Here is a 27804-nt window from a genome sequence, read left to right as displayed (position 1 = left end):
AGTAGGCTGGGCACCGTGGCTCACGCTTGCAATCCCAGCACTTTGGGAGGCTGAGGCAGGTGGATCCCTTGAAGTCGAAGTTCGAGAACAGATGGCCAACATGATAAAACCCCATATCTACTAAAATATAAAAATTAGCCAGGCATGGTGGTGGGCGCCTGTAGTCCCAGCAACTGGGGAGACTGAGGCAGGAGAATCGCTTGAACCCGGGAGGCGGAGGTTGCAGTGAGCTGGGATCATGCCACTACACTCTAGCCTGGGGGACAAAGCAGGTCTGTCTCAAGAAAAAAAATTGTTCAGGAGTAAAATTAAGGGAGATCAGAAAGGACACTACTGCAGATACCATCAGTATCTGGTTATGATCTATGGGCAAAAAAATACTGGCCAGGAACAGAGTAGGGGCCATGCTGGGGGTGAAAAACCAATTATATTGGGACTTGTTTTATTTTTAAGAAGAGAGAGGTAACAAAATGTGCTGACGGACCGGAGTGGAACGTGAAGAAAGAAGAGTCAAGGGGCTGGGCGCAGTGGCTCACAATTGTAATCCCAGCACTTTGGGAGGCCCAGATGGGCAGACCGCCTGAGGTCAGGAGTTCGAGACCAGTCTGGCCAACATGGTAAAACCCAGTCTCTACTAAAAATACACAAAAAAAGCCAGGTGCAGTTGGTCATGCCTATAATCCCAGCACTTTGGTAGGCCGAGGCGGGTGGATCACCTAAGGTCAGGAGTTTGAGACCAGCCTTGGCCCAGCATGGTGAAATCCCGTCTCGACTGAAAATACAAAAGTTAGTGGGACATGGTGGTGGGTGCCTGTAGTCTCAGTTACTCGGGAGGCTGAGGCACAAGAATCACTTGAACCTAGAAGGTAGAAGTTGCAGTAATCCAAGATCATGCCACTGCACTCCAGCCTGGATGACATAGTGAGATTCTGTCTCAAAAAGAAAGAAAAAAAAATTTGCTGGGCATGGTGGCGCACGCCTGTAATCCCAGCTACTCAGGAGGCTGAGGCAAGGGAATTGCTTGAACCAGGGAGGTGAAGGTTGCAGGGAGCCGAGATTGAGCCACTACACTCCAGTCTGGGCGACAGAGCAAGACTCCATCTCAAAAAAAAAGAAAGAAAATTAGAGTCAAGGATGATTATAAAATTTCGTCTTGAGCAACTGGGAGGACAGAACTGCCATCTGCCAAGATGGGGTAGTCTGGGGAGTAGCAAGTTCAAGAATATAGAGGACTATTTCAGCATTGAGAGTTTCTGTTATTCAGCAAATATATTTCAGAGCAAACTTCATTAGGCCAATCAAATTCCTTGATTCAATTCTGAAATGGCAAAGTTGGTTTCTAATTTTTCACAATTCCAATCCTGTTTCTTCTGTACCAAAGTTTTTCTATTTTTATTTTCCTGAAATTATTTCAATATTCTTTTCTATGCAAAATTTAAAACGAAGCTCTGATTCACTAATCAGTTTCTTCCTAAAGCAAATTGTATTGAATAAAAGACTAATAGTTCACACTGTCTTAGAGAAGAGCACTTGGCACATCCAGGCACATAACTGTTCCTGGGTTGAAACACTGCTTAAATGAGTAAAAGGACATTTACTGCAGCATGATAATTATAATTGATTATTTAAGCAATCCAAAGAGCCTTCAATAGGGAAGAGCAGTAGATTATGGAAACAGTTCTTGGGTTTTAGGACCCCTTTACATTCTAAAATATTACTGAGGGTTCTGAAGAGCTTTTTTTTTTTTTTTTTTGAGACAGTTTCACACTTGTTGCTGAGGCTGGAGTGCAATGGTGCAATCTCGGCTCACTGCAACCTCTACCTCCCAGGTTCAAGCGATTCTCCTGCCTCAGTCTCCTGAGTAGCTAGGATTACAGGTGCCTGCCACCACATCCAGCTAATTATTTGTATTTTTAGTAGAGATGGGGTTTTCTGCATGAGCTATATCTATTGATATTTAACATACTAGAAATTCAAAGAGAATTTTTTAAAATACTTGATTCATTTAAAATTAACAACCCATTAAATGTTAACATAATTTTTATTTATTTGTTTTTAATTTTCACGGGTACATAGTAAGTATATATCATCTTTGGGGTATATGAGATGTTTTGATACAGGCATGCAACAAATCACATGGAAAATATGGCATCCGTCTCCTCAAGTATTTATCCTGTATGTTAAAAATAATCCAATTATACTCTCTTAGTTATTTTTAAACGTACAATTAAATTATTATTGGCTGGGCTCGGTGGCTCATACCTGTAATCCCAGCACTTTGGGAGGCCGAGGCAGGGGGATCACAAGGTCAGGAGTTCGAGACCAGCCTGGTCAACATGGTGAAACCCCATCTCTACTGAAAATACAAAATTAGCCAGCAGTAGTGGTGCATGCCTGTAATTTCAGCTACTTGGGAGGCTGAGGCAGGAGAATCACCTGGTCCTGGAAGGCGAAGGTTGCAGTGAGCCGAGATTGCGCCACCACACTCCAGCGTGGGTAACAAGAGTGAAACTTCGTCTCAAAAAAAAAAAAAAACGGAAAGAAAATTCCAGTGTATACTTGGGAGAGAACACTGAAAAGGCAAATAACATTTTAGTATTATTATGAAAATGGTCTTTACCTGGCTGATTCTCTGAAAGGGTGCCCAGACGATATTTTGAGAACTTCCAGATTACATGGTATCTCTTATTAATAGGACATAACCATTTAAAAAAAATGAAGATGTCTGTATTGACACTGAACTCCTACTGATCCCACCAAAATTGGCCTCAAGTTGCACCCTCCAAAAAGCATTCCCTCCAAAAGCATTCCTACTCACTCCACAACCCTGTAACTTCCTTCCTTCCTTCCTTTCAATTGTTTTGCTTCTGTGCTCCCACAGCACCAGATACAATGACCTGTCACAGCACTTAATACATTCTACTGTGAATTGTCTGATTATTCAACTATCTCTCAGTAGCTTGAAAAGCTATCTTAAGTTAGGGAATATCTTTTATTTCTGGAACTCTAGAATCTGGCATATGTATTTAGTATGAATTATAAGTTTGGTGTGTCAGTGGATAAACTGCAAACTAGACATACCTCTCCCATCTGTTGTTCAATAATCTGATGTGCAATTTCTTCTATGGTTGCCATGATCAACTGCCAAAATGTCCTGCCAAAAATAAAAAAGATGCTTTTTTATAATTATACTCATAAAAACACTTTTATTAAATAACTTACAAACAAAATTATATGATATTTAAGAATTTGCTTCAAAATAATCTAGTTGGGATGGGAGGGTTGGCATTTTCTGAAGTTTCCCAAAGTGTTGGAATTACAGGCACGAGCCACCATGCCCAGCCCTCCATGTGTCTTTTTTCATTTTTTTTCAGACAGAGTCTCACTCTGTCACCTAGGCTGGAGTGCAGTGGTGCGATCTCGGCTCACCGCAACCTCTGCCTCCCAGGTTCAAGTGATTCTCCTGCCTCTGCCTCTCCAGTAGCTGGGACTACAGGCGCATGCCACCACGCCTGGCTAATTTTTCTTGTATTTTTATTTTAGTAGAGACAGGGTTTCATCGTGTTAGCCAGGATGGTCTCGATCTCCTGATCTTGCGATCGGCCCACCTCAGGCTCCCAAAGTGCTGTGATTACAGGCGTGAGCCACTGACCCGGCCCCATGTGTCTTTAGATGGCACTCTGAGTGCCTGTGTCATACACTCTTCATAGAAGAACATCAGTTATTTTGGATTAGGGTATACTCTAATGATCTAATTTTAACTCAATTATCTCTTTTAAGGCCTTATCTCCAACTATACTCAATTCTGAAGTACTGGTGGTTAGTACATCAACACAGGAATTTGGGATTCACATGATTTTGTGGGAGAACACAATTCAGCCCATAACGCTCAGGCATAAACCCAGTAAGAAACATGCAAGAACTAGGGAGGCAAATAAAACTTTAAAATGCCACCTAAAGACAAGAAAATCTACACTTGGGCCGGCCCCTATGGTTCATATCTGTATTCCTAGCACCATGGGAGGCCAAGGTGGGCTGCTCGCTTGAGATCAGGAGTTCAAAATCAGCCTGGCTAACATGGTGAAACCTCATCTCTACTAAAAATACAAAAACTAGCTGGGCATGGTGGCCAGTGCTCATAATCCCAGCCACTCAGGAGGCTGAGGTAGAAGAATCCCTTGAACTTGGAAGGCGGCAGTTGCAGTGAGTCAAGATCACACCACTGCTCTCCAGCCTGAGTGACAGAATGAGACTCTGTCTCAAAAAAAGAAAAAAGAAAAGAAAAACTACACTTTAAAGGACACATAAGAAAGAAAATGGTTCCAATAACTACCTCCAACGAAAGAAAATGCAAGTTTGGGAACAGGAATGGGAGGGAGACTTATTTTTCATTAAGTAAGTGTTTGGTCCTTTTAAATTTTACTTAAATACAAATATTACCACAAAAATTAAATAAAAAATATTTTAAGAAATCTTTTCCAGAAATCCTAAAATCCAAACCAGTGTATTGGTGCATTAGACTCAAAGAAGCCACCGCATAATGAAAACTTGAGTAGATAAACTATTGGTGTATCTGAATGAAATCCAGGGAATCACTAGATCAATATATAGTCATGTACTGCATGATGTTTTAGTCAATGAATGAGACTGCATATACAATAGTGGTACACAAGATTACACCCACAATACTGTATTTTTACTGTACCTCTTCTATGTTTAGATTTTTTACCTACACAAATACCACTGTGTTAAAACTGCCTACAGAATTCAGTAACATGCTGTGTGGGTTTGTAAATTAGGAGCAACAGGCTACACTGTATATCATAGGTGTATGGTAGGCTATACCATCTAGTTTTGTATGTTCTATGATGTTCGTATGTGATGAAATCACTTAAGGATGCATTTCTCAGAACACATCCTCATCACACATGACTATACATGTTCCAAAGATAAGGCAACACACACATTCTGTTTTTTTTTTGAGATGGAGTTTCGCTCTTGTTGCCCAAGCTGGAGTGCAATGGCATGATCTCGGCTCCCTATAACCTCCACCTCCCAGGTTCAAGCAATTCTCCTGCCTCAGCCTCCAGAGTAGCTGGGATTATAGGCATGCACCATCATGCCCACCTAATTTTTGTATTTTTAGTAAAGAAAGGGTTTTACCATATTGTCCAGGCTGGTCTTGAACTCTTGACCTCAAGTTATCTGCCCACCTTGGCCTCCCAAAGTGCTAAGATTAAATAGGCATGAGCCACCACACCCAGCCAACACACACATACTTTATAGACTGCTGGTAGAAGGTTAGATTGTTTTAACCTTCCTAGAAGAGTAATTTGCCAATGTGTACCAAGAGTCTTAAAAATGGTCATATTCATTGGCTCAATAATTTATTCAATTTTCTTCCATTCAGCAATTACTTTTGAGTGCTTACTCTGGGCTAGGCATTCACAAAATGACTTACAGAACTGAATCACATCCTTATTCTCCAGTTTCAGACCATCAATGCTACTTTAATGGCAAAGGGACAAAGTTTTAACCCCTTCCCTTGGTATTCATTCAATATTTATTATGTATGCACAAGGTGTCTGGCACTGTGAACACAAGGGAGAGTTCTTTTCTAATCCAGCTTCCCCCTATTCTCATCTCATTTCCCATCACTTCCGAGAGGGGGCCTAGGTTCAGGTCAAACTCTGATGTTCTTTATTCCCCAACATATTCCTATTTTCTCCTTCATTTAAATTCATCTAACCTTTTTTTTTTTTTTTTTTTGAGACAGAGTCTGGCTCTGTCGCCCAGGCTAGAGTGACAGCGGCGACATCTCGGCTCACTGCAACCTCTGCCTCCCGGGTTCAAGTGATTCTCCTCCCTCAGCCTCCCAAGTAGCTGCAATTAAAGACGCCAGCCACCACGCCCAGCTAATTTTTGTATTTTTAGTAGACATGGGGTTTCACCATCTTGGCCAGGAACTCCTGACCTCGTGATCCACCTGCCTTGGCCTCCCAAAGTGCTGGAATTACAGGCATACGCCACCACGTCCGGCCCACCTGATCTTTAAGATTTGGTTAAGCCGGGTGCTCATGCCTATAATCCCAACACTTTGGGAGGCTGAGGCACATGGATCACCTGAGGTCAGGAGTTCTCAAGACCAGCATGGCCAACATGGTGAAACCCCATCTCTACAAAAAATACAAAGAATTAGCCAGGCGTGGTGGTCGTCGCCTGTAATCCCAGCTGGGGTGGCTGAGTCAGGAGCATCGCTTCAACCTGGGAGGCGGAGGTTGCAGTGAGCTGAGATCGCACCATTGCACTCCAGCCTGGGCAGCAAGAACGAAACGCCATCTCAAAAAAAAAAAAAAAAAAAAAACAACATTTGGTTCAAATAGTTTTTTAACCCAGTCTTTCTTGAAGGGTTCAGCATTTATTGTGTAAACTAAGGTTGTTAACTAGGATTCAGAAACAGATTCTGTTAACTCCTAATATTGTATGTAAAATATTATCTAAAGATGCATTTTTCTAGAGACAGTTCATAAAGACCTTAAGAGGATGCAAATGGTCTTGTAACTGAAAAAAGGCAATGAATTGTATCTATACTTTATTTATTGAATGTTTTAGTTCCCCAAGAGCAGGGATTATACACTGTGTGGCAGACACACAGAATTCGGGAATGTTTGCTCCCTCAAAATCCTTCCTTAGGATGCCTGTAAATTCCAGCTACTCAACAGGCTGAGGCAGGAGGACAGCTTGAGGCCAGAGATTAGTCTGGACAACAAAATGGGACCAACGCCATTTCTATAAAACAAAACAAAAAAAACCCTTCCTAGAAGAAACTAACATGCCCCTTAAAAAACTAAGACTAGCAACATTTCATGTGACCCACTTTCAATGACAGAAATACACATCACTTTTTCCGATTTACTAACTGGACTTAGGCAAAGTTTAAAGACAATCGAGTATCATCAACCACACAGCAGAAATGGTTCAAAAAACCTCAAAATTGAAGGTCTATTTAGAACTTCTAGAGGTATAAAAACCCTAAAGGCCTTAATTCTAGATCTTTTGCTTTTCCTTTCCTGTTACTTGTTTAAAGGCTGACCTACTTACTGAAGATTATGGGACAACTTGGCAACATTCATACTGCACAAAAATGGTAGCTGCACGAGTTGGAGGAAGAATATCTTAAAAGAGCTATCGGAAGCTTGGACGTGCTCAGTGAAGTGAAGACACTGGGCCGTTCCATTTTTTTTAAGATCCAGGTCTGCAGGCAGCGACGACCCTGGCCCGATTTGTCGTGAGAGAAAAGTGAAAGTGGAGGGCGTCATTCTGTCCGTCCCTTGTAGGTACGAGAGTTAGGGTCGGGATGCAGGCTGGGGTCGGGATGCAGGCTGGGGCTTGCGGCCCCCAGCCGATGGTCGGCCTCTCCCTGGTCCCACCAGTGCCCGCGTTCGCCATGCGCCTTCTAGGCCCGGGCGCTGAGCGCGGCTCCCCGGGGCGGGGAAAACTGCGGCGCCGCGGAAGCTTTCCCTGCAGGTTAAAGGTCAGAGGCACTGCGGCTACTGCCGCAGGAGAGGCGTTTGTGTGCTCCAAGCCGTCGCCGTCCGGCCCCGCGTCCCGCCGCCCGCGCCTCTCCCGCGGCCCCGGATGCATCCGGCACCACAGCTCCGCGCTCCCAGCCCAACCCGAGCCCCCCAAAGCGGCACTCCTAGACCGAACAGCGCCGCCGGCTGAAGTGCGCAGGCCGCGGGATGCGCTGGGACTGCATCCTTTGGCGGTTGGGGTGAAGGGCACCCCCCATCCCCATCCCCGGCGCGGTCGCCGGTGTCCCCACCTAGTGTTTCTTACCGGCGCGTTTGCGCCGCGCTGTCTCCTGCGTCGGGCGCCGACGCGACACTTCCGCGGCTGCCACTGCTGGATGGGGGGGCGCTCCGTCCGGGAAGAGAGGTTGGAGGAAACTGACGGGACCGGGGGGGGAATCCAGAATCCCGGGAGAGGGAGCCTTCTGGGTTTGTGTATTGGAGGAGGTCAGAGTTCGTGACCCCTCTTTCGGCTTGGCGGTGCGCGATCCCACCTGCGCCTGCGCATTAGCGACGGGGAGAAGCGGCGAGAGGAGGTCGTGACGTTCCCAGGGTAGGGTGAAGGGATCAGAGGGCCGCATCGCGGCTCTGTGAGTCCACTGCCCCCTTTTGGCTTGGAGGCAGAGTGCCCCGCCAGAGCTGCGCGTTACCAGCGAGGTATTTTTTGAAGCCACCTGCAAAGGTTTAAGCTCATATGCCAAAGGTGGGCATTAGGGAAAATTTTGAGTCAATGTTTCAGATTTGTGTAATAAATAACCCTCTGGGTCTTAGGCATATCTCTTTCTAATTTCTGGAAAACCGGGCTCTGGGTAGATTCCAATCACATTTAAACTTTATAATGACAAACTGAGGCCGACTCATGCATCTGATAAGGCAAAGTTTCACTTACAAACTATTGTGAGTAAAGAGATGTAATGGCTAAACGGGGCAAGAATATAATCACTAGACAATGGGCACGGTAGCTCACGCCTGTAATCCCAGCAAGTTGGGAGGCAGAGGTGGACGGATCACTTGAGCCCAGGAGTTCGAGTCCAGCCTGGCCAATATGGCGAAACACCGTCTCTACAAAACAATTAGCAGGCCTGTCATCCCAATTACTTGGAGGCTGAGGGGGAAGGATCACCTGAGTCCAAGAGGTCAAGACTGCAGTGAGCCAAGATCACACCACTGCACTCCAGCCTGGATGACAGAATGAGTTTTTCCCTTCTCTCTCTCTCTCTCTCTCTCTCTGTGTGTGTGTGTGTGTGTGTGTGTTCCTCAACGGCTGGTTTTTGTCTGTTTTGCTCAGAGTGTATTACCAAACACAGGACAATGCCTGCTAGTTGGATTTATGAAACGAGAACTGGGCAAGATGGCTGCTGGAAGGCCAAGGCAGGATCACTTGGGGCCAGCAGTTGGAGACCAGCTTGGGCAAGATAACAAAACCCTGCCTCTACAATTTTTTTTTTAAATTGTGAAATGAAGAAACATTAGTGGAACATCACTTTCTGATGGTGGCTACCCGTAGCAGCAAGGTATGACAGGAATAACTGCCCTGTGTGCAGAGTATTCTGTGCTTTAGATTTTGAAGCATTCTTGATTTTTTTTTTTTTTTTTTTTAATATTTAGTCTCCTTTGTTTTACCATGAAATTTCTGTTTTATCTTGCTTAGGTCGGCACTGTAGGAAAGCAGCCACAGACTCAGGGCAGAAATCAAAGGAAGGAAAAATAAACGTTTGCTGATCTCATTCCCAACAACCGTTTCTCTCTGGAACTAGGCAGATGGACAGGGATCAAGGCATGAAATTCCCTAACAAGTAAAAATATGCTTTATCCCTCATTAAAAATCGACCTCTGCTGAGCATAGTAGCTCCTGCCCCCAGAACTTTGGGAGGCCAAGGCAGGAGGCTTGCTTGATGCCAGAGGTTTGAGACCCACCTGGGCAACATAGTGAGACTTCATCTCTTTAAAACAAATAAAAATAAAAAGCTAGCCAGGCATGGTGCTGCAGGACTGTAGTCCTAGTTCCTGAGGAGGCCGAGGTGGGAGGATTGCTTGAACCCAGGAGTCTGGTCCAGAGTTCACACCATTGCATTCCATCCTGGGCAAGAGTGAGACTCTGTGTTTTAAAAAAAAAACAAAAAACAAAAAAAACCACCTCTACCTTTTAGCATTATTTGTTGTATGTTTGGTTTGGTTTTAAGGGAGACCCCCTGCCAATACCCATAAGCTAGTCCCAAAGGTGAAAATTATGAAAGTATAGTCACGTCAGGGACATGTCCTGAGAAACGAGTCCTTAGACAATTTCATTAAGTACACTCATCATAGAGCATACTTACCCAAGCCTAGATGGTCTAGCCTAGACACACCTAGGCTGTATGTTGTAGTCTGTTGCTCTTAGGTCACAATCCAAGGACAAACCTGTACACAGCATGTTACTGTACTGAATACTGGACACAGTTGTAACACAATGGTAGGTATTTGTGTATCAGATATATAAACATAAAAAAGTACAGTAAATCCTTTAGAAAAATAAACAGAAAAAAAGTACAGTAAAAACGGGATTATAATCTTATGCAACCATTGTTGTATATGTGGTCTGTCCTTGACTGAAATATTGTTGTTCAGGGCATGACTACACTGAAGGCCCAATGGAAACAGGCAATCTGAGACCTCTTCTCTATTCTTGGTGCAGAATATGTATGCCTGTAGTGATGCTTGTGGTCACCCCGTCACCCAGTTAATTCACTTAAGTCACAATAAGTTGACTTGTTAAAACTTGAAAGTAGAAGCCATTTGAGGAACATCATTTGTAGGCAAAGAAGCGTTTCCATTAATTATGCTTCGGGAAAAGAGGTAAATGAAGTTCATCTTTATTTTTGAGATGCAGTCTCACTCTGTTGCCCAGGCTGGAGTGAAGTGGTGTGATCTTGGCTCACTGCAACCTCTGCCTCCTGGGTTCAAGTGATCCTCGTGCCTCAGCCTCCCAAATAGCTGGGATTACAGGCCCGAAACACAATGTTTGGCTGAGGTTTTTGTATTTTTGGTGGAGGTGGGGTTTCACCATGTTGGCCAGGCTGGTCTCAAACTCCTGACCTCAAGTGATCCACCTGCCTTGGCCTCCCAAAGGTCTGGGATTACAGGTGTGACCACCAGGCCCGGCCGAAGTTCATCTTCAAACGTATGACACTGGCCGGGCTCCATAACTCATGCCTGTAATCCCAGCACTTTGAAGGCTGGTGGGTCACTTGAGGCCAGGAGTTCAAGAGCAGCCTGTCCAACATGGTGAAACGCCGTGGCTACTAAAAATACAAAAATTAGTCGGGCATGGTGACACATGGCTGTAATCCCAGCTACTCGGGAGGCTGAGACACGAGAATCGCTTGAACCCAGGAGGTGGAGGTTGCAGTGAGCCAAGATCACACCACTGCACTCCAGCCTGGGTGACAGAGCAAGACTGTCTCAAAAAATATTAAGAGCTGGGTGTGGTGGCTCATGCCTGTAATCCCAGCACTTTGGAAAGCTGAGGCGGGCAGATCGTGAGGTCAAAAGATAGAGACCATCCTGGCCAATATGGTGAAAGCTCGTCTCTACTAAAAATACAAAAATTAGCTGGGTGTGGTGGCACGTGCCTGTAGTCCCAGCTACTCAGGAGGCCGAGGCAGGAGAATCACTTAAAACAGGGAGGCGGAAATTGCAGTGAGCCGAGATTGCACCACTGCACTCCAGCCTGTTGACAGAGCAAGACTCCGTCTGAAAATAATAAAAATAAATAAGTGTGACTCTAAAGAAAGGTATGGTTTAAAAGACACATCACAGCTGGGCATGGCGGCTCATGGGAGGAGGGCAGCACTTTGGGAGGAGGGCAGATCACCTGAGGTCAGGAGTTCGTGACCAGTCTGGCCAACATGGTGAAACCCCATCTCTACTAAAAATACAGAAAATTAGCCTGTTATTCTAGCTTCTCAGGAGGCTGAGGCAGGAGAACTGCTTGAACCCAGGAGGCGAAGGTTGCAGAGAGCCGATAACCCGCCACCGCACTCCAGCCTGGCAACAGAGCAACCCCTGTCTTGGGGGTAGAGGAGAGGGGAACAATCACACCAGCCGAAGATATTATAGTAAATTTATTTTGTATAAATATAATACATATGAACATTATTTACAATGCTAATTTTTATTTATAAAGTATATATGGATAATAAGATACAAACTGTTATCACTTTAAGTACAAAGTATTTCTAGAAATACATAATAAATCATTTAGAAAAAAACAATGGCATTTCAAGATTGGTTCTTACATGCTATGACCAACTCATATTGAGCAAGTTGCTCTCCCTTCATCCCTTCCCCCGACCCCAAACAAAAAGGAATTTGATATTTAGGCTTTTAAAAAATTTCCTACTACCTTTATCTTTTAAAAAAAATCCTCCTCAAAACAATGATCTCTTATAAGGGAAAATGTCATAGATAAGATTTTCCTTTAGAAGATGAAAGTGGCATAAGCCCCAGAATGATAACGTGTATTAGAGGCACTTCAAAAAAAAAAAAAAAAAATCAGAAGGGACTCATAGGAAGGAATTTAATTCAGCAAATACTGGGTGTCCACTGCTTGCAAGGCACTCTGCCAGATGTTGTGGAGAAATCTCGAATAAGTTGTCTTTAGGGACAGAAGGTCCCACACAAAAGCTTATGAACTAAAGGCTGTGTGGGAGCTACAGGAAGGAGACAGGATCTAGTCTGGAGGAACAGGGGAGAGAAAGACTATGGGGCAGTTATCACAGAGAAGTCTTAGATAAACAGAGATTCGAATGGGGTGAATGAAGAAAAAAAGGAAACTGTGTCAACAGAGAAAGGTTGGGTCAGAGTTAGCTGGAGTGTATGACAACTGAGGAAGTGTTCATGCCAAGCCACTGGGAAAGCCACTAAAGCATGTGGAAGTGGGGATGAAACTAGATTAGAGCTACATTGTTCGAAGATTGCTCTGGCAGTGTTTAAAATGGGACCACACAAAGGCATTGGAATTAGATGTTATCGCCAACACAGGAACAAGTGACAAGAACTTGAAACAGGGCCTATGCAATAACAGCAAGGCAATGAGGATAGGAAGGATACAAGAGTAATTGCAGAGTCTTGTTGAGAGTTGGAGGCAGATTCTGGAGCCTCAAATGGTATCTTTCTCTTACAGAAGAAAACAAACAGGTTTGAATGGGAAAAAAGTTGAGTTTTATTCATGTAAAGTCTGAGATGTTTGAGGACTCCTATAGATAGCCAATAGGTAGTTGCAAATGTGGCTTTGCAGGACAGTGGAGAGAGTAGGCCTAAGATCTAGGTTACAACGTGGATATTCTGGGGCTGTGTTGGAGTTGTTGATGACAAGAATTCTGTCCTTTCTTCTATTCAATTGAACAAATATTCTCTCCTGAAAGACCCAGGAAGCCAGGCCTGGTGGTGCATGCCCCTGTAGTCCCAGCTACTCCAGAGGCTGAGGTGGGAGGACTGATTGCTTGAGCCCATGCATCTGAGTCCAGCCTGGGCAACATAATGAGACCCAGTCTCTTAAAACTAAAAAGACCTAGGGCAGTATTATGGAAGAAAGTGATATATTAAGTACAGTACCTGCCTTCAAGGAATATGCAGTACAATAAGAAAACAGAATATATATCTCTGGAAATCCCATTAACTACATTTGACTAAAATGGCACTCAAACTTTTCAAAAGCTGAACACAATGGAAGCACACTCCAAAACATACCAACATATGCTGTGATAAAACATTTACATTTTAACTAAATTACCAAATAGGAGACTTTCCCCACATCTAGATATATTCTATGAACCAAATATAAAATATGCATTGCCCTGACAATTATACTTTAAAACTGTCACCTTCTCTTTGTTTTGTCATTACAGCATTCATGTAAATCAAGGATTGGTCTGATGATCTCATTTTAAGAAATGCTACTAAACCAAAGAATCAAGCATATTGGGAAACCAAAAGACAATGGGGGATGCTGGGTACATACAGAAAAGGGGAAAAGAGATTGGAAAGAGGTTCAGAACGTGGACGACAGCAGAGATAACTGCTCTCATTTTCTTAGGACTCTGGTGGGTCCCGTACATTTATAGCTGCCACAGATAAAGGTGGACTACGAGTTGGGGACACTCACTAAGAATGCCAGCCTTCCCCTGGGTCAGCCTGGCGTCTCATCTGCGTTATACTTAGCATCGTTTTAAGCTTAGCTTTATAAATGCCCTCTCTCCTCCTTATGAATTTAAAGGAGACACCTGAAAAAGGGTTTGCTGGAAGCACAGGCACACACATCTGTATAATAAATATAGTATTTTAGGGATCTATATACTAATTACACTTTTCTCCCCATTTATAGATTGCACCCAGTATCATTTTTACCTCCTAAATATTAGCTATCAAAAGATATTTTTATAGTTTTTTTTTTTTACAATAAATTGTATATAATCAGGTTCTTAGTTCACACTGAATGAGCCAGGTTACATAAATAACAATTGATCAGCTTTAGTAAGTTATGAAGGACTGATAAAACGGCAGGGGAATGTAATACCCATCCACATTTAAAACATCTTTTTGGGAGAATGATAATTGGATAGCTTCCACAAAGACTAAACATTCTTCTAAACCCTTCATGAGGATAAGCCAATTGCTAATACAGTCACATGGATTTTACATGTAATTAAAGGGACTGTTAGTTTGTGCCAGATTTCTTCCCTCTCAAACTTTTTTTATTTGAGACGGAGTCTTGCTCTGTCACCAGATTGGAGTGCAGTGGCGTGATCTCAGCTTACTGCATCCTCCGCCTCCTGGGTTCAAGTGATTCTCCTGCCTCGGCCTCCTGAGTAGCTGGGACTACAGGCACACGCCACCACGCCCAGCTGATTTTTGTATTTTTAATAGAGATGGAGTTTCACCATGTTGGCCAGGATGGTCTCGATCTCTTGACCTCATGATCTGCCTGCCTCAGCCTCCCAAAGTGCCGGGATTACAGGTGTGAGCCACTGCGTGTGGCCCCTTTCTCACTCTCTTTAGACTCAGAAATGGTTCATGATTCAACCAGGTCTTGCAAGATAGAATAGCCTGGCTGATATTTTTTAGATTCTAAGGCTTGAGCCAAACCTTGAAGTCAGAAGGCTGAGAGCTCAAGAGGAGGGAAAGAAAACCCAAATAACTTGTCTTGCTAAATGCCAGACTGCAGCAGAAGGAAATACTTTATAAGGTATAACTTTGGCCTCCAAAAAGAATACATTAAAAAGTGTAAGGATTTTAACATGGAAGACTTATTTATGTGATCCTTATATAAATTAAGTGAGCTAAAAGAAATTTTAGTGTACCTGCTATGACAGAAAGACTTAGGACATGGCATGTTAGGATTGTGTAGGAGGTTGTAACACATTTAAAATGACTCCATGGCAAAAAAAAAAATGCCATAAAAAACTACAGCAGCCAACTCCAGATCTAGTAAGGACTCTGGTGCTGCACCAAACAGCATTCAAAAGGCCCCAGAAAGGCACTCAGTAATCCTGGTGGCTGCTGTTAAGGATCACACTGAATTAGGAAATCCTTTATTTAGAAGCAGAAAGGAAAACTCTATACCCTTTAAAGAATATTATTTGAATAACCTTGCTGTTTAATTATTTTTCTTTTCTTTTTTTTTTTTTTTAGAGATGGAGTCTCACTCTATCGCCCAGGCTGAAGTGCAGTAGCACCATCATCTCGGCTCACTGCAACCTTCGCCTCCTGGGTTCAAGCACTTCTCCTGCCTCAGCCTCCCGAGTAGCTGGGATTACAGGTATGTGCTACCATGTCCAACTAATTTTTGTATTTTTAGTAGAGATGGGGCTTCACCATGTTGGCCAGGCTGGTCTCGAACTCCTGACCTCAGGTGATCCACTGGCCTCAGCCTCCCAAAATGCTGGTATTACAGGCATGAGCCACCACTCATGGCCATTAAGATAATTTATAGTTTAAACTTAGTTAATAAATTATATATTATGAACCTCAGGAATGGCTGTATCACAATGTTATTTCATTTTCTTCTGCTCATCAACAGTTTTATGTACAAGGTAGTTCATATGTTAAACAGTAAGTGCACCAGAATTATGAATCTAAATCTTTCCTAAGGAGGTGTGCTGACCGCTGCTTAAAGAGAGAAAGGATTTTTTTTTTTAAATTACGAGGGAGGATATCACAAAGTGATAGAAAAATGCCTTTTGAAAATGAATACTATAGAATTTCAGTTATTACTGGCTTAGAATGGTGCTTTTCTGATATAGTAATTCCAGTTCCATTTGTAAAGCACAATATTTTAGAAATGTAACATTACTTTTAGATGCAAATACTATCATTGACTTGGGCTCAGAACTCTTATAATAGCAGGGGAAATTATGTAACATAATGCTTTATTTTGCTGTTTTAAAAAATGATACATTTATGTTTGTTCTGAAATGGTAGATGTTTTAAAAAGACTGGACTTAAAAGCCAAAAGAGTTGCTTATTTGTGCTATTCTGCAAATAAAACCATCTTCATTCTGACTCACAGTTTTAAAAAATTCAGATTCTATCCCTTTGCTATAATTCTTTGATGATGTAATATTAACTCTTGCCAAAGAGGTACCTAACAATAGAAATACTTTAGGTAATTCGCGGAAATTTCAGTTCATAGTTACTGAGGTAGAAGCTGGCCATATTTTTCCACTAAAAGATACAAAAATTCACCCAAGTTTATTGATTCAAAGACATGCATTTTTTTTCATCAGCAGTTTTATAATAATCACAATTCCTAAACCAAGCACTTTGTGGAAATTTGCTCCTTGCTATGTGTTTTTTCCTTACAAAGATTTTCCACCAGTAAGAATGTGAAAATGTAAGGTAAGAAAACTGTGGACTATGTCACAAACAGTTAATACAGTATATAGTATTAAGATAGTTTTTCTGGTCTCTAAAGAAATGATACTTTAGAATTCAGTGTGTCTCAGAAATAATTCTGACCATTAAGTAAACATCAAAATTTTAATAAATAACATACACAAAAAAACAAACACCTTTTAAAAATTACTTATACCTCACAAAACAATTTCTTTAACTGATGAAGAGTTTGGTTGGCTTTATCTTGGCAGTGTTCATTTTTACACAATTTTCAAATTGCATTTACTTCAATCTGATGAAATTCCACCTCTTTGGAATCACAGAAGAGATGAAACCAATACTGCTACAATACTGTGCCTTCCTGAAATGCTTCTATCCACCTATTAATAAGAGAAATCTGTTAGATTTGTAAAACCTGATCATCTGACATGTGAATAGCATATAGATGACAGCTGGGCCTGTGGACCTCATTACCATAACAACATAGATAAGATCCTTCCCTGTAGCACATTGGTTTTCTGCATACATGGGACGACCCTTAGTTGGTAATTTGGTCCAAAATTTAGCCTGGAAAGTGTGCCCCTCATTTCTGATAGGCATGAGGAAAGGACCGTTTCATGTGTAAAAGTTCTATGAAGGCTTGATGCTACCAATTAATTTATTTTGGAAGTTGACATGTCAGTGAAGGCTTTATTACAACTTCTTTTTCATCTGGAATCTCACTCAGTGCTTTTAGGAAAACTAACTCCCTGTCTCCTCCTACCTTAACTCTACAACCAGTTTCCTTGTGTATCCCCTAGTCTAGACCTGTTTCAATATTTGCAATTAAAAAAAAGGGCATCTAGTGTTGATCAAAAGTTTGCATGCTTTTCGGCCGGGTGCAATGGCTCATGCCTGTAATCCCAGCACTTTGGGAGGCCGAGGTGGGCGAATCACCCAAGGACAGGATCACCCAAGGACAAGAGTTTGAGACCAGCCTGGCCAATATGGTGAAACCCTGTCTCTACTAAAATACAAAAATTAGCTGGGTGTGGTGGTGTGTGCCTGCAATCCCAGCTACTCAGGAGGCTGAGGTAGGAAAATCACTTGAACCCGGGAGGTGGAGGTTGCAGTGAGCTGAGATCACGCCACTGCACTCAGCCTGGGTGACAAAGTGAGACTCCGTCTAAAAAAAAAAAAAAATTTAAAAAAAAAGCTTCTCAAAGAAGTCTTTCCAAAATTCTTTAGTCTTTTATTTGACAATATACACAGCTGCAATTATTCAGAAGATACCTTGGGAGTAGTCCTCTTCCTCCCTACTAATGTAATTGCTTCTGAACTTTTTTTCTTTCTTATGGAAATATCATTTCTTACAGTAATATTTTAGGTAGGCTGGGCATGGTGGCTCGCACTTGTAATCCCAGCACTTTGGGAGGCCAAGATGGGTGGACTGCTTGAGCCCAGGAGTTTGAGACCAGCCTAGGCAATATGGCGAGACCCTGTCTCTATTAAAAAAAAAAAAAAAATGTACAGAAGAGAGTCCAGAGAACTACGAACACTTGAAATCACTCAGTTTAATTAGTAAAAGCAACCTATAACAGATTCAGTTCAAATTTTAAGGACTTTTCAAAAATTTAATATTGAACATAAATAGCAAATAAGTTTATACTGCCATAGCAAGGCTTTAAAAAAGCCCCCGAATTTTCCACTAAAATTAATACATTTTAATATTCTGTCATGTATTTAAAAAGCAACTCATATAACATTAATAAAGGGAAATTTATAATTTAGCATGGGTCAATTCTAAATTACAAGTAAGCTGATTTCCTTTACCCAACTACATTTAATTCTGTTTTGGTGGCATTTCTATCTTGTCAACTCAATGATATAAGCAAAAGATGACATATATTGAAAAGCAGTAATTTTTTTCAGTTTGATGAAGACAAATGAAAACTATAAGGAAGGTGGTATCTGACAGGATCTTAGGGCAATTACTATTTTGTCTAAATAATTTTTGTAGAAAAGATAGTTAAGTGACATAATTTAGCCGGGTGCGGTGGCTCACACCTGTAATCCCAGCACTTTGGGAGGCTGAGGCAGGTGGATCACGAGGTCAAGAGATCGAGACCATCCTGGTCAACATGGTGAAACCCTGTCTCTACTAAAAATACAAAAAATTAGCTGGGCATGGTGGAGCGTGCCTGTAATCTCAGCTACTCAGGAGGCTGAGGCAGGAGAATTGCCTTAACCCAGGAGGCAGAGGTTGCAGTGAGCCGAGATTGCGCCATTGCACTCCAGCCTGGGTAACAAGAGCGAAACTCCATCTCAAAAACAAACAAACAAACAAAAAAAACATAATTTAAAAATATTCTTCAGCAGCCAAAAGAAAATATTTGGAAGAACAGCTTTATACTGTTGGATATCCTAAAACAGACTGAAAAAAACAGTCCTATAGAGTGTTTGTAACATTGTACCTGGTTGGTATTCAGGGATGTGTCTAATTCTGGTACACTAATCTTAAAAGATTTAAGAAACTAAAAGCCTTCCTTACTCAAAGCATTCTTTTTTATTTTCATGCATTTTTAAGCTTGTGGTGAACACATGAACACCTCTTCCTGAAAACAAAAATGTATTATTTTGTGAGGCCAAGTAAAAATCAAATCAAAGAGAGATGAACTCAACTATTTTGTTCAAAAGATACCTGATTGCACAGAGATATGCATCTCTGTGTTAAGCAAACTGGTAACACCTAAAGAAAGATTCTTGCTCAAATTCTGAAGAGACTGTTTCAAAACAGCCTTTGCCATCTAAACTGATATCCATTTCCTTCTACTCAGTTACTGGGAACAGCATGGGAGTCTCTTAATGCGTTTGACCTTTTCCCCAAAGAAGTTAGTGAGCAGCTGTTTAAACTCCTGCTGTTCTGTGGCACAAGTGAATAGCTGCGTTGCCAAAGCCCTGGAATGTTTCAAGGGAAGATTCTTACCCTCATAGAAGAAGAGGTCAAATGCCTTAGCTTTCCTTCCTTTGAGCAGAGCAGCATCATGCTGCTTCCTCTGAGGTCATGTGTGGACAAAATACTTTGTATCGGACTACCTATTTTCTTTTCTCCTCTGCCTCCTGAAAATATTCCGGATACCCTTGCCTTGTCTCTAAAACAATTCTGAAGAGTTTGAATAATATGTTAAATCTTTCCAATTAGAATCTCTGATTTAAATTTTGAGTTGTCCCCATGCCTTAAAGTAGGTCATTTTACAAGCAACCATTAAAAAACTGCAATCTCATGAATAAAAGAAAAATATGGCTAGATTACTTACTTCTGAGCCGAATGAGCATCCTCTGCTTTGAATACATAAAATAACATGTTTTTGTGCAGTAACTGAAAAACTTTAGCCTCTGAATTCTCATCTTTAACTTGAATAACAGTGAATCCTAATAAAGGCTGACTCTCCAAAGCGGCCACGTCCTAATTTAAAAACACACAAATGGAGAAAGGTTTTTAGATTAAGACAAAAATTCGGATTTGAAAACTCTTGATCTACAATAGCTCTAATTTAATTTCAATTATTCCCATATAAAGCAATGATAATTCTAACAACTTATTCATTTTTCATTTATTCAACAATATTCATTGAGCCACTCCCTCCCTAGGTACCCTAATATGCCAGGCACTGTGGCACACAATTTTTGGCATCTTCACATTTACTGAATTTCACAATAGCCTCACAACCAAGGAAGGCAAAGCAATAGAAATTACTTTCATTTATGGATGCAGAAAACAGCTCAGAAAAGTATGGACCCTAGAGCACTGGTTTTCATAGGCATGTGGAACATAAGGTGATCAGATAGGAGAAAAGGATGAAATTAGAGTAAACTGCTAGAAATTGTTTATAATCCAAAAAGCCTGTCTTATCTATGCTGCTATCAGATCACTACAATCTGAGAATGACAGTAAAGGGAATACAAGAGAGCTTAGCAGAAACACAGTTCTGCCTTTTTTTTTTTTTTTTTTTTTTTTGAGACAGAGTCTCACTCTGGCGCCCAGGCTGGAGTGAAATGGCGCGATCTCAGCTCACTGCAGATTCTGCCTCCTGCGTTCAAGCAATTCTCCTGCCTCAGCCTCCCGAGTAGCTGGCATTACAGGCACCAACCACCACGGCCAGCTAAATTTTTATATTTTTAGTAGAGACAGAGTTTCATCATATTGGGCAGACTGGTCTCGAACTCCTGACCTTAGGTGATCCACCCCCTCGGCCTCCCAAAGTGCTGGGATTACAGGTGTGAGGCACTGTGCCTGGCCACAGCTCTGCCTTTAGTAAAGTAATTAGTAGTTCACACAACACACACAAAAAATTGCATTTTAATAAAATTCCTAGCACATCTGAGAAAGTGCTCTCCAGGTACAAAACAAGAACACTGTTCACATTAAAAATAATAGCAACAACACCTCCTCCATCCAAAAGCAAAGCAAAAAATCATATATGAAACAAATGGATTTTTAAAATACTGTAACCACTTTTAGTTGGCATTACAAAACCCTAAATTACTCATCTTTAGATTTCAGAACTTACCTCACTTGCAGCATATGTATATAGTACTTTATTTTTTATGACAAACCAAAAGTGTTTCCAGGGTTTTTTATTGCCCTTTGATCTGTACAAGTAGCCACTCATAGAAGAATCCTCTGTGTTTGCTGATACCTAGATAAGAAAGCACCATACAAAGTTTAATGGTTTTCAGACAGATTAAAACAGCAAAATTATTTGCAATCAATAGGTGCTGAAAGCAATAACTGTAATGATAGAATGTTTCAGAATGAAATATATTTCCAAAGTGCTACTATGCAAATTGAACTTTGCTATTAACATGAGCAAAAAAAGAGAGAAAGACCAGTCATTTTAGAGGCAATTATAGAGTTTTGCTTGGTTTAACTGTGCCTGCATGTGTTTGGGTATGTTTCTTTTTTCTTTTTTTTTTTCCGCCCTCTCAACCCAGCTTTTCCCGGCTCTGGGAAGAACCAGGAAGAGAAGGTCTTTCTTTGTGGGTTCATTTGTGTTTTCTGGGTTGGCAGGTAAAGAAAAATAGTTCCAGAAGACTAAAATGCTTTTCTAAAAGCTAGATTTGGGGACTGTATATTTTTTATTGCTCTTTTTTTTTTTTTTTTTTGAGACGGAGTCTCGCTCTCGTTACCCAGTCTGGAGTGCGATGGCGCGATCTCGGCTCACCGCAACCTCCGCCTCCTGGGTTCAGGCAATTCTCCTGCCTCAGCCTCCTGAGTAGCTGGGATTACAGGCACTCGCCACCATGCCCAGCTAATTTTTTGTATTTTTCGTAGAGATGGGGTTTCACCATGTTGACCGGGATGGTCTCGATCTCTTGACCTCGTGATCCACCCGCCTCGGCCTCCCAAAGTGCTGGGATTACAGGCGTGAGCCACTGCGCCCGGCTTTTTATTGCTCTTATTTAGGGGCATTAAGGAAAATTATTTGAACATTTAATTCTGTTCCTGAAAAACATTTTTTGACTTCTAAAAACCATACAAACACAATAATAAACAGAAAATTCTACTATTAAGGGAGCTCATTTTAAGAATCGATCTTTGCTTCCCAAATTATGGTCAGGAAGAAAAGAGGCTTATTTTTACTTCATAAAACGTTGAAAATATTTTCATCACTATGCAAAAAGACAGTAAACTTTCATTGATTGTTTGTTTAAAGACAGAGTCTCACTCTGCCACCCAGGCTGGAGTGCAGTGGCATGATCTCAGCTCACTGCAACCTCCACCTCCTGGGTTCAAGTGACTCATGCCCCAGCCTCCTGAGTAGCTGGGATTATGGGTGTGCACCACCATGCCCCACTAATCTTTGTATTTTTGGTAGAGATGGGGTTTGGCCATGTTGGCCAGGGTGCTGTCAATTTGCTTGCCTTGGCCTCCCAAAGTGCTGGGATTACAAGCGTGAGCTATGGTGCCTGGCCTATTGATTCTAATACAGTCATTCAAAGTTGTGTTTTTAAAAATGTTGGAAGACACTTTGGGAGTCCAAGGCGGGTAGATCACGAGGTCAGGAGATGGAGACCATCCTGGCTAACATAGTGAAACCCCATCTCTACTAAAAATACGAAGAATTAGCCAGGTGTGGTGTCACATACCTGTAGTCCCAGCTACTCGGGAGGCTGAGGCAGAAAACCGCTTGAACCCGGGAGGTGGAGGTTGCAGTGAACCAAGATTGTGCCACTGCACTCCAGCCTGGGCGACCAAGCAAGACACCCTCTCAAAAAAAAAATGTAGGAAGAGTTTAGGATCTACCTTAGTAATGGTATGGCAGGCACATGCTGAAGGTGGCTTCCCATGACCCTTGTCGTAAAGAGTCATACTGTCATACAATCTCCTCCCCTTGAGTGTGGACAGAACCTGTGACTTGCTTCTAACTGAGAATTTGATGAAGGTGACATGATGTCACTCCTGTGATCATGCTACATTATATATGACCCTGTTTTGTTAGGAAACACTCTAGGAACTTTCTCCCTTGCTGGCTTTGAACAATTAAGCAGTAATGTTGAGAGGCCACATGGCAAGGAACTGAGGACCTCCAGCCAAAAGCTAGTAAGAAGCCAGGGCCCCAGTCTTGCAAGTGCAAGGAAATGAATCTGTCAACAACCTGAATGAGTTTGGAAGCAGACCCCTTCCCCAGCTGAGCCTCTAGATGATAACTCAGTACTTGGCCAAAATTTTGCTTATAGCCCTGCAGAGTCCCAGCTAAGCCATGCCTGGACTCCTGAGATAATAAATGTATGTTGTTTCAAGCTGCTAAGTTTGTGGTAATTTATTATGCAACAGTGGAAAACTAACACAGGTGAGCTTTGTGAATTTTAAAAGTATATCTTTAATCACATATTAATTGATGAATTATATTAATTTCTTATAAACTGCATGAAAATAATTATATATTGTTTAGTGGGAAATTTAAGATCTAACATTAAATTAGAAATATTTGTTAGGCAACAGTAGGTTTATATAAATATATCCTTATAAAGACTACCAAGCAATAGTTTTTAAAATGTGAATTGTTTCCTATCTTAGTGAAAAAGAGAAAAAACACAACTAGAATGCTTAACATTCAAATGAGATTTTGCTTAAAATATAGTTATATTGGAATGCTACTATGTTCTTATCTAAGTTGTTATTAATGTTGCTCAAAATATATTACATTCCTCCTTTATACTAATTTACGATCAGTTTGTCAGCCACACAAAAAGATCAACCATAATACTGAATAGCCATGACTAGACCTACATAATTTTTTTTTTTTTTGAGATGGAGTTTCGCTCTCGTTACCCAGGCTGGAGTGCAATGGTGCGATCTCAGCTCACCGCAACCTCCACCTCCGGGGTTAAGGCAATTCTCCTGCCTCAGCCTCCTGAGTAGCGGGATTACAGGCACGCGCCACTGTGCCCAGCTAATTTTTTTTTTTTTTTGTATTATTAGTAGAGACGGGGTTTCACCATGTTGACCAGGATGGTCTCGATCTCTTGACCTCGTGATCCACCCGCCTCGGCCTCCCAAAGTGCTGTGATTACAGGCTTGAGCCACCGCGCCCAGCCATAATTTTTTTTTTTGAGATGAACTCTTCACTCTGTCACCCAGACAGGAGTGCAGTGGCATGATCTCGGCTCACTGCAACCCCCGCCTCCCGGGTTCAAGTGATTCTTCTGGTTCAGCCTCCTGAGTAGCTGGGATTACAGGCATACACCACCAAGCCCAGCTAATTTTTGTATTTTTAGTAAAGATGGGGTTTCACCCTCTTGGCCAGGTTGGTCTTGAACTCCTGACCTTGTGATCCACCTGCCTCAGCCTCCCAAAGTGTTGGGATTACAGGCATGAGCCACCATGCCCGGCTAACTAGACCTATATTTTTAAAAATAAAACTGGTGTTCACCTAACTGATCCACAAAACTTTTCTTCCAATGATTTGTTTACTTACAAAATAAATCAGGGTGGGTGTGAGGGACTATAAAACTACACATTGGGTACAATGTATACTGCTCAGGTGATGGGTGCACTAAAATCTTAGATTTTACCATTATACAACTCATCCATGTAACCAAAACCCACAGGTACCCTAAAAGCAATTGAAATTAAAAAAAAAAAAAATCTGACTCAAAAGATGTAGTCTGCCATTCCTGAGAGTACTGAGGCTCTAAATGTAATTCTAAAAAGAGGAGTTTCTAAAAATATTTTAAACATGACTAGAATAAGAACACAACTTCCCAGTTCCTCGAAAAGTTAAACATAGAATTGCCATATGAGCAAGCAATTCTACTTTTGGGTATATACCCAAGATAATGAAAACATATGTCTACACAGAAATTTGTACATGAATATTTCTATCATATTATTCATAATAGCCAAAAGGTGGAAACAACTTAATATTCAACAATGGATGGGTAGATAAACTCTGGTATACACAAACAATGAAATACTATTCAGACATAACAAGAAACAAACTATGGATACGTGCTATAATTTCCATGAACTTCTAAAACACTGTGCTAAGTGAAAGAAGCAAGACACAAAGGTCATCCATTGTATGATTCCTTTTATATTTATATATTCAGAAGAGGCAACTCCAGAGGGACATAAAGTAAATCAGAGGTTACCAAAGGCTGAAGAAAGGGGGCAAGGGGGACTGATTACTTTTTTTAAAAAAAGAGATGCTTTCTCACTACACTGTGCAGGCTGGACTCAAACTCCTGGGCTCAAGTGATCTTCCTGCCTCAGCCTCCCTAGTGGCTGGGATTACAGGCCCATGCTACTATATCTGGCTTGGGACTGATTACTTAAAGAGTACAGGGTGTTTTTATGAGGTGATGAAAAAGTTTTGATTTTTTTTTAATTTTTTGAGATGGAGTTTCGCTCTTGTTGCCCAGGCTGGAGTGCAATGGCGCAATTTCAGCTCACTGCAACCTCTGTCTCCCAGGTTCAAGCAATTCTCCTGCCTCAGCCTCCTGAGCAGCTGTGATTATAGGCACCTGCCACTATACCCAGATATTTTTGTATTTTTAGTAGAGATGGGGTTTCACCATGTTGGCCAGGCTGGTCTCAAACTCCTGACCTCAGGTGATCCACTTATCTTGGCCTCCCAAAGTGCTGGGATCATGCCCCCCCAAAAAAAGTTTCAAAAATTAGAAAGATATGGTAGTTGTACAACATAAACTAAATACTGCCAAACTGTATACTTTAAAATGGTTATTCCCAAAAATAAATAAATAAATAAATAAATAAAAGCCAGGAGCGGTAATCATGCCTGTAATCCCAGCACTCTGGGACGCCAAGAAGGGTGGATCACCTGAGGTCAGGAGTTCGAGACCAGCTGGCCAACATGGTGAAACCCTGTCTCTACTAAAAATACAAAAAATTAGCCAGGCGTGGCAGTCACCTATAATCCCAGCTATTTGGGAGGCTGAAGCAGAAGAATCACATGAACCCAGGAGGCAGAGGTTGCAGTGAGCTGAGATCAAGCTACTGCACTCCAGCCTGGGCAACAAGAGCGAAACTGTGTCTTGAAAAAAATAAATAAATGCAGAAATAAAATTAAAAATAATGGTTAACTATGTTACGCAATTTTTACCTCGATTAAACAAAAAAACAAGTTCCAGGCACAGTGGCTCACACCTGTAATCCCACCACTTCGGGAGGCTAAGGTGGAAGGATTGCTTGAGGCCTCCAGGAGTTCCTGACTAGCATGGGCAACACAGCAAGCCTTTCTCTCTGAAAATAAAAATAAATGGCTGGGCGTGGTGGCTTAAGTTTGTAATTCCAGCACTTTGGGAGGCCGAGGCAGGCGGATCGTGAGGTCAGGAGATGGAGATCATCCCAGCCAACGTGGTGAAACCTTGTCTCTACTAAAAAATGCAAAAAATTAGCTGGGTAGCTGAGCATAGTGGCATGCACCTGTAGTCCCAACTACTTGGGAGGCTGAGGCAAGGGAATTGCTTGAACTTGGAGAGTGGAGGTTGCAGTGAGCAGAGATTGCGCCACTGCATTCCAGCTGGATGACAGAGCAAAACTGTCTCAAAGAATTAAATAAATAAATAAATAAATAAATTAGCCAGGCATGGTGGTATGTGCCTATAGTCCTAGCTACTTGGGAAGATGAGGTGAGAGGATCCCTTGATCCCAGGAGCTCAAACATTTAAGTGAGCTATGATCACACCACTCCATTCCAGCCTAGGCAACAGAGAGACCCTGTCTCCCAACAAAACAACAACAATAAAACACAGCTTCCCAAGGGGAATACTATACATTGACTTTTATAGCATCAACTAGATATATTAATTTCTCCCATCTGACCACAAAAGGAGCAAAGAAGACATTCTCAATGTTTAGCATTTATCTATCTGAATCACCAGAAGTGCTTGTTTCTCACTCTGCAGACCTTGGGTGAGGCCTGAAAATTTCTAATAATTTCTCAAGTGATGCTGATGCAACGGGGCTGGCGCATACTGAGAATGAGTGGAGTAAAATAAGTGGCTGCAATTTCTAAGTAGAGGCTTGAAGTGGAAGGCCTGTTTGTGTGGATGGGTGGAAAGATGTATAAAATGGGATTGGAGTTAGATTGTCTAGACTAGACTGTAAAGTGTTTCATAATCAATGCTGTGGAATTTAGATTGTAAAGGGGAGCAAATTTTAAGAATTACATTTAGAAACCGACAGTATAGAGAGGTGAAAATTTACAGAGAACTGAGAACTATTTGAGTTGATTAAGAACCTCAAAGTTCTGAAAGTAGATGTGGATTCAGGAATTGAGGAAGAAATCATTCACTTCTATATGAAACTTAACCAGTTTCATATAAAACATGGCAATTACAACCTTAAGTTCTATTCATTTTTTTTTTTTTGAAAGACAGAGTCTGGCTCTGTCACCCAGGCTGAAGTGCTGTGGCACGATCTCAGCTCACAGTAACATCTGGCTCCAGGGCTCAAGTTAGCCTCCTGCCTTAGCTTCCAAGTAACTGGGATTAGGACTACAGGCATGTGCCACTGCACCTGGCTAATTTTTGTATTTTTAGTAGAGATGGGGTTTCGCCATGTTGCACAGGCTGGTCTCGAACTCCCAAGCTTGAGCAATCTGCCTGCCTTGGCCTCCCAAAGTGCTAGGTTACAGGTGTGAGCCACTGCACCCCAGCCAAGTCCTGTTCTTCTTAGTTCCTGAGACTGGCTATAAATCACTTCATATTATTCAACTGGAAATATACTCTTTTTTTTTTTTTTTTTTTAAGACTAGTCAAGTGCAGTAGTGAGAAGGGGGGAAATAGTAGAACAGGGAGTTCAATCTGTAACTGCCTGTGAACAATCAATTGAGATAACTCACTACCTTTG

General features: G+C 41.7%; 2 protein-coding genes across 12 annotated transcripts in view; both read right to left on the bottom strand.

The window, feature by feature from the left end:
- Positions 1–8054, bottom strand: part of NR2C1 (nuclear receptor subfamily 2 group C member 1) — a 54030-nt gene extending 45976 nt beyond the window's left edge. For 4 of the 11 annotated variants that reach the window (XR_010342938.1, XR_010342939.1, XR_010342940.1 and 1 more), the window contains exons 1-3: positions 7102–7331; positions 3082–3154; positions 2437–2517 (exon numbers count right to left, since the gene is read on the bottom strand). Coding sequence is in view for 7 of the 11 variants with exons in the window: in XM_064376873.1 (XP_064232943.1) it covers positions 2437–2517; positions 3082–3154; positions 7102–7319 (372 nt within the window). In the remaining 4 variants the exon portion in view is untranslated. Of the gene's footprint in view, positions 1–2436; positions 2518–3081; positions 3155–7101; positions 7344–7839 lie in introns of those variants that run through there. The other 7 variants (XR_010342941.1, XM_064376874.1, XM_064376876.1 and 4 more) reach the window with 7 other exon arrangements.
- A 3602-nt stretch (positions 8055–11656) lies between these two features.
- Positions 11657–27804, bottom strand: part of FGD6 (FYVE, RhoGEF and PH domain containing 6) — a 149898-nt gene continuing 133750 nt past the window's right edge. The window contains exons 19-21 of the mRNA XM_064376872.1: positions 20996–21124; positions 19742–19890; positions 11657–16825 (exon numbers count right to left, since the gene is read on the bottom strand). Of these exons, the coding sequence (XP_064232942.1) occupies positions 16789–16825; positions 19742–19890; positions 20996–21124 (315 nt within the window). The 3' untranslated portion in view covers positions 11657–16788. The remainder of the gene's footprint in view (positions 16826–19741; positions 19891–20995; positions 21125–27804) is intronic.

This window comes from Aotus nancymaae, unplaced genomic scaffold (assembly GCF_030222135.1).
Source record: "Aotus nancymaae isolate 86718 unplaced genomic scaffold, 86718_ANA_hifiasm-v0.15.2.pri h1tg000016l, whole genome shotgun sequence".
NCBI lineage: Eukaryota > Metazoa > Chordata > Mammalia > Primates > Aotidae > Aotus > Aotus nancymaae.
This window is presented reverse-complemented; position numbering and strand designations above follow the sequence as displayed.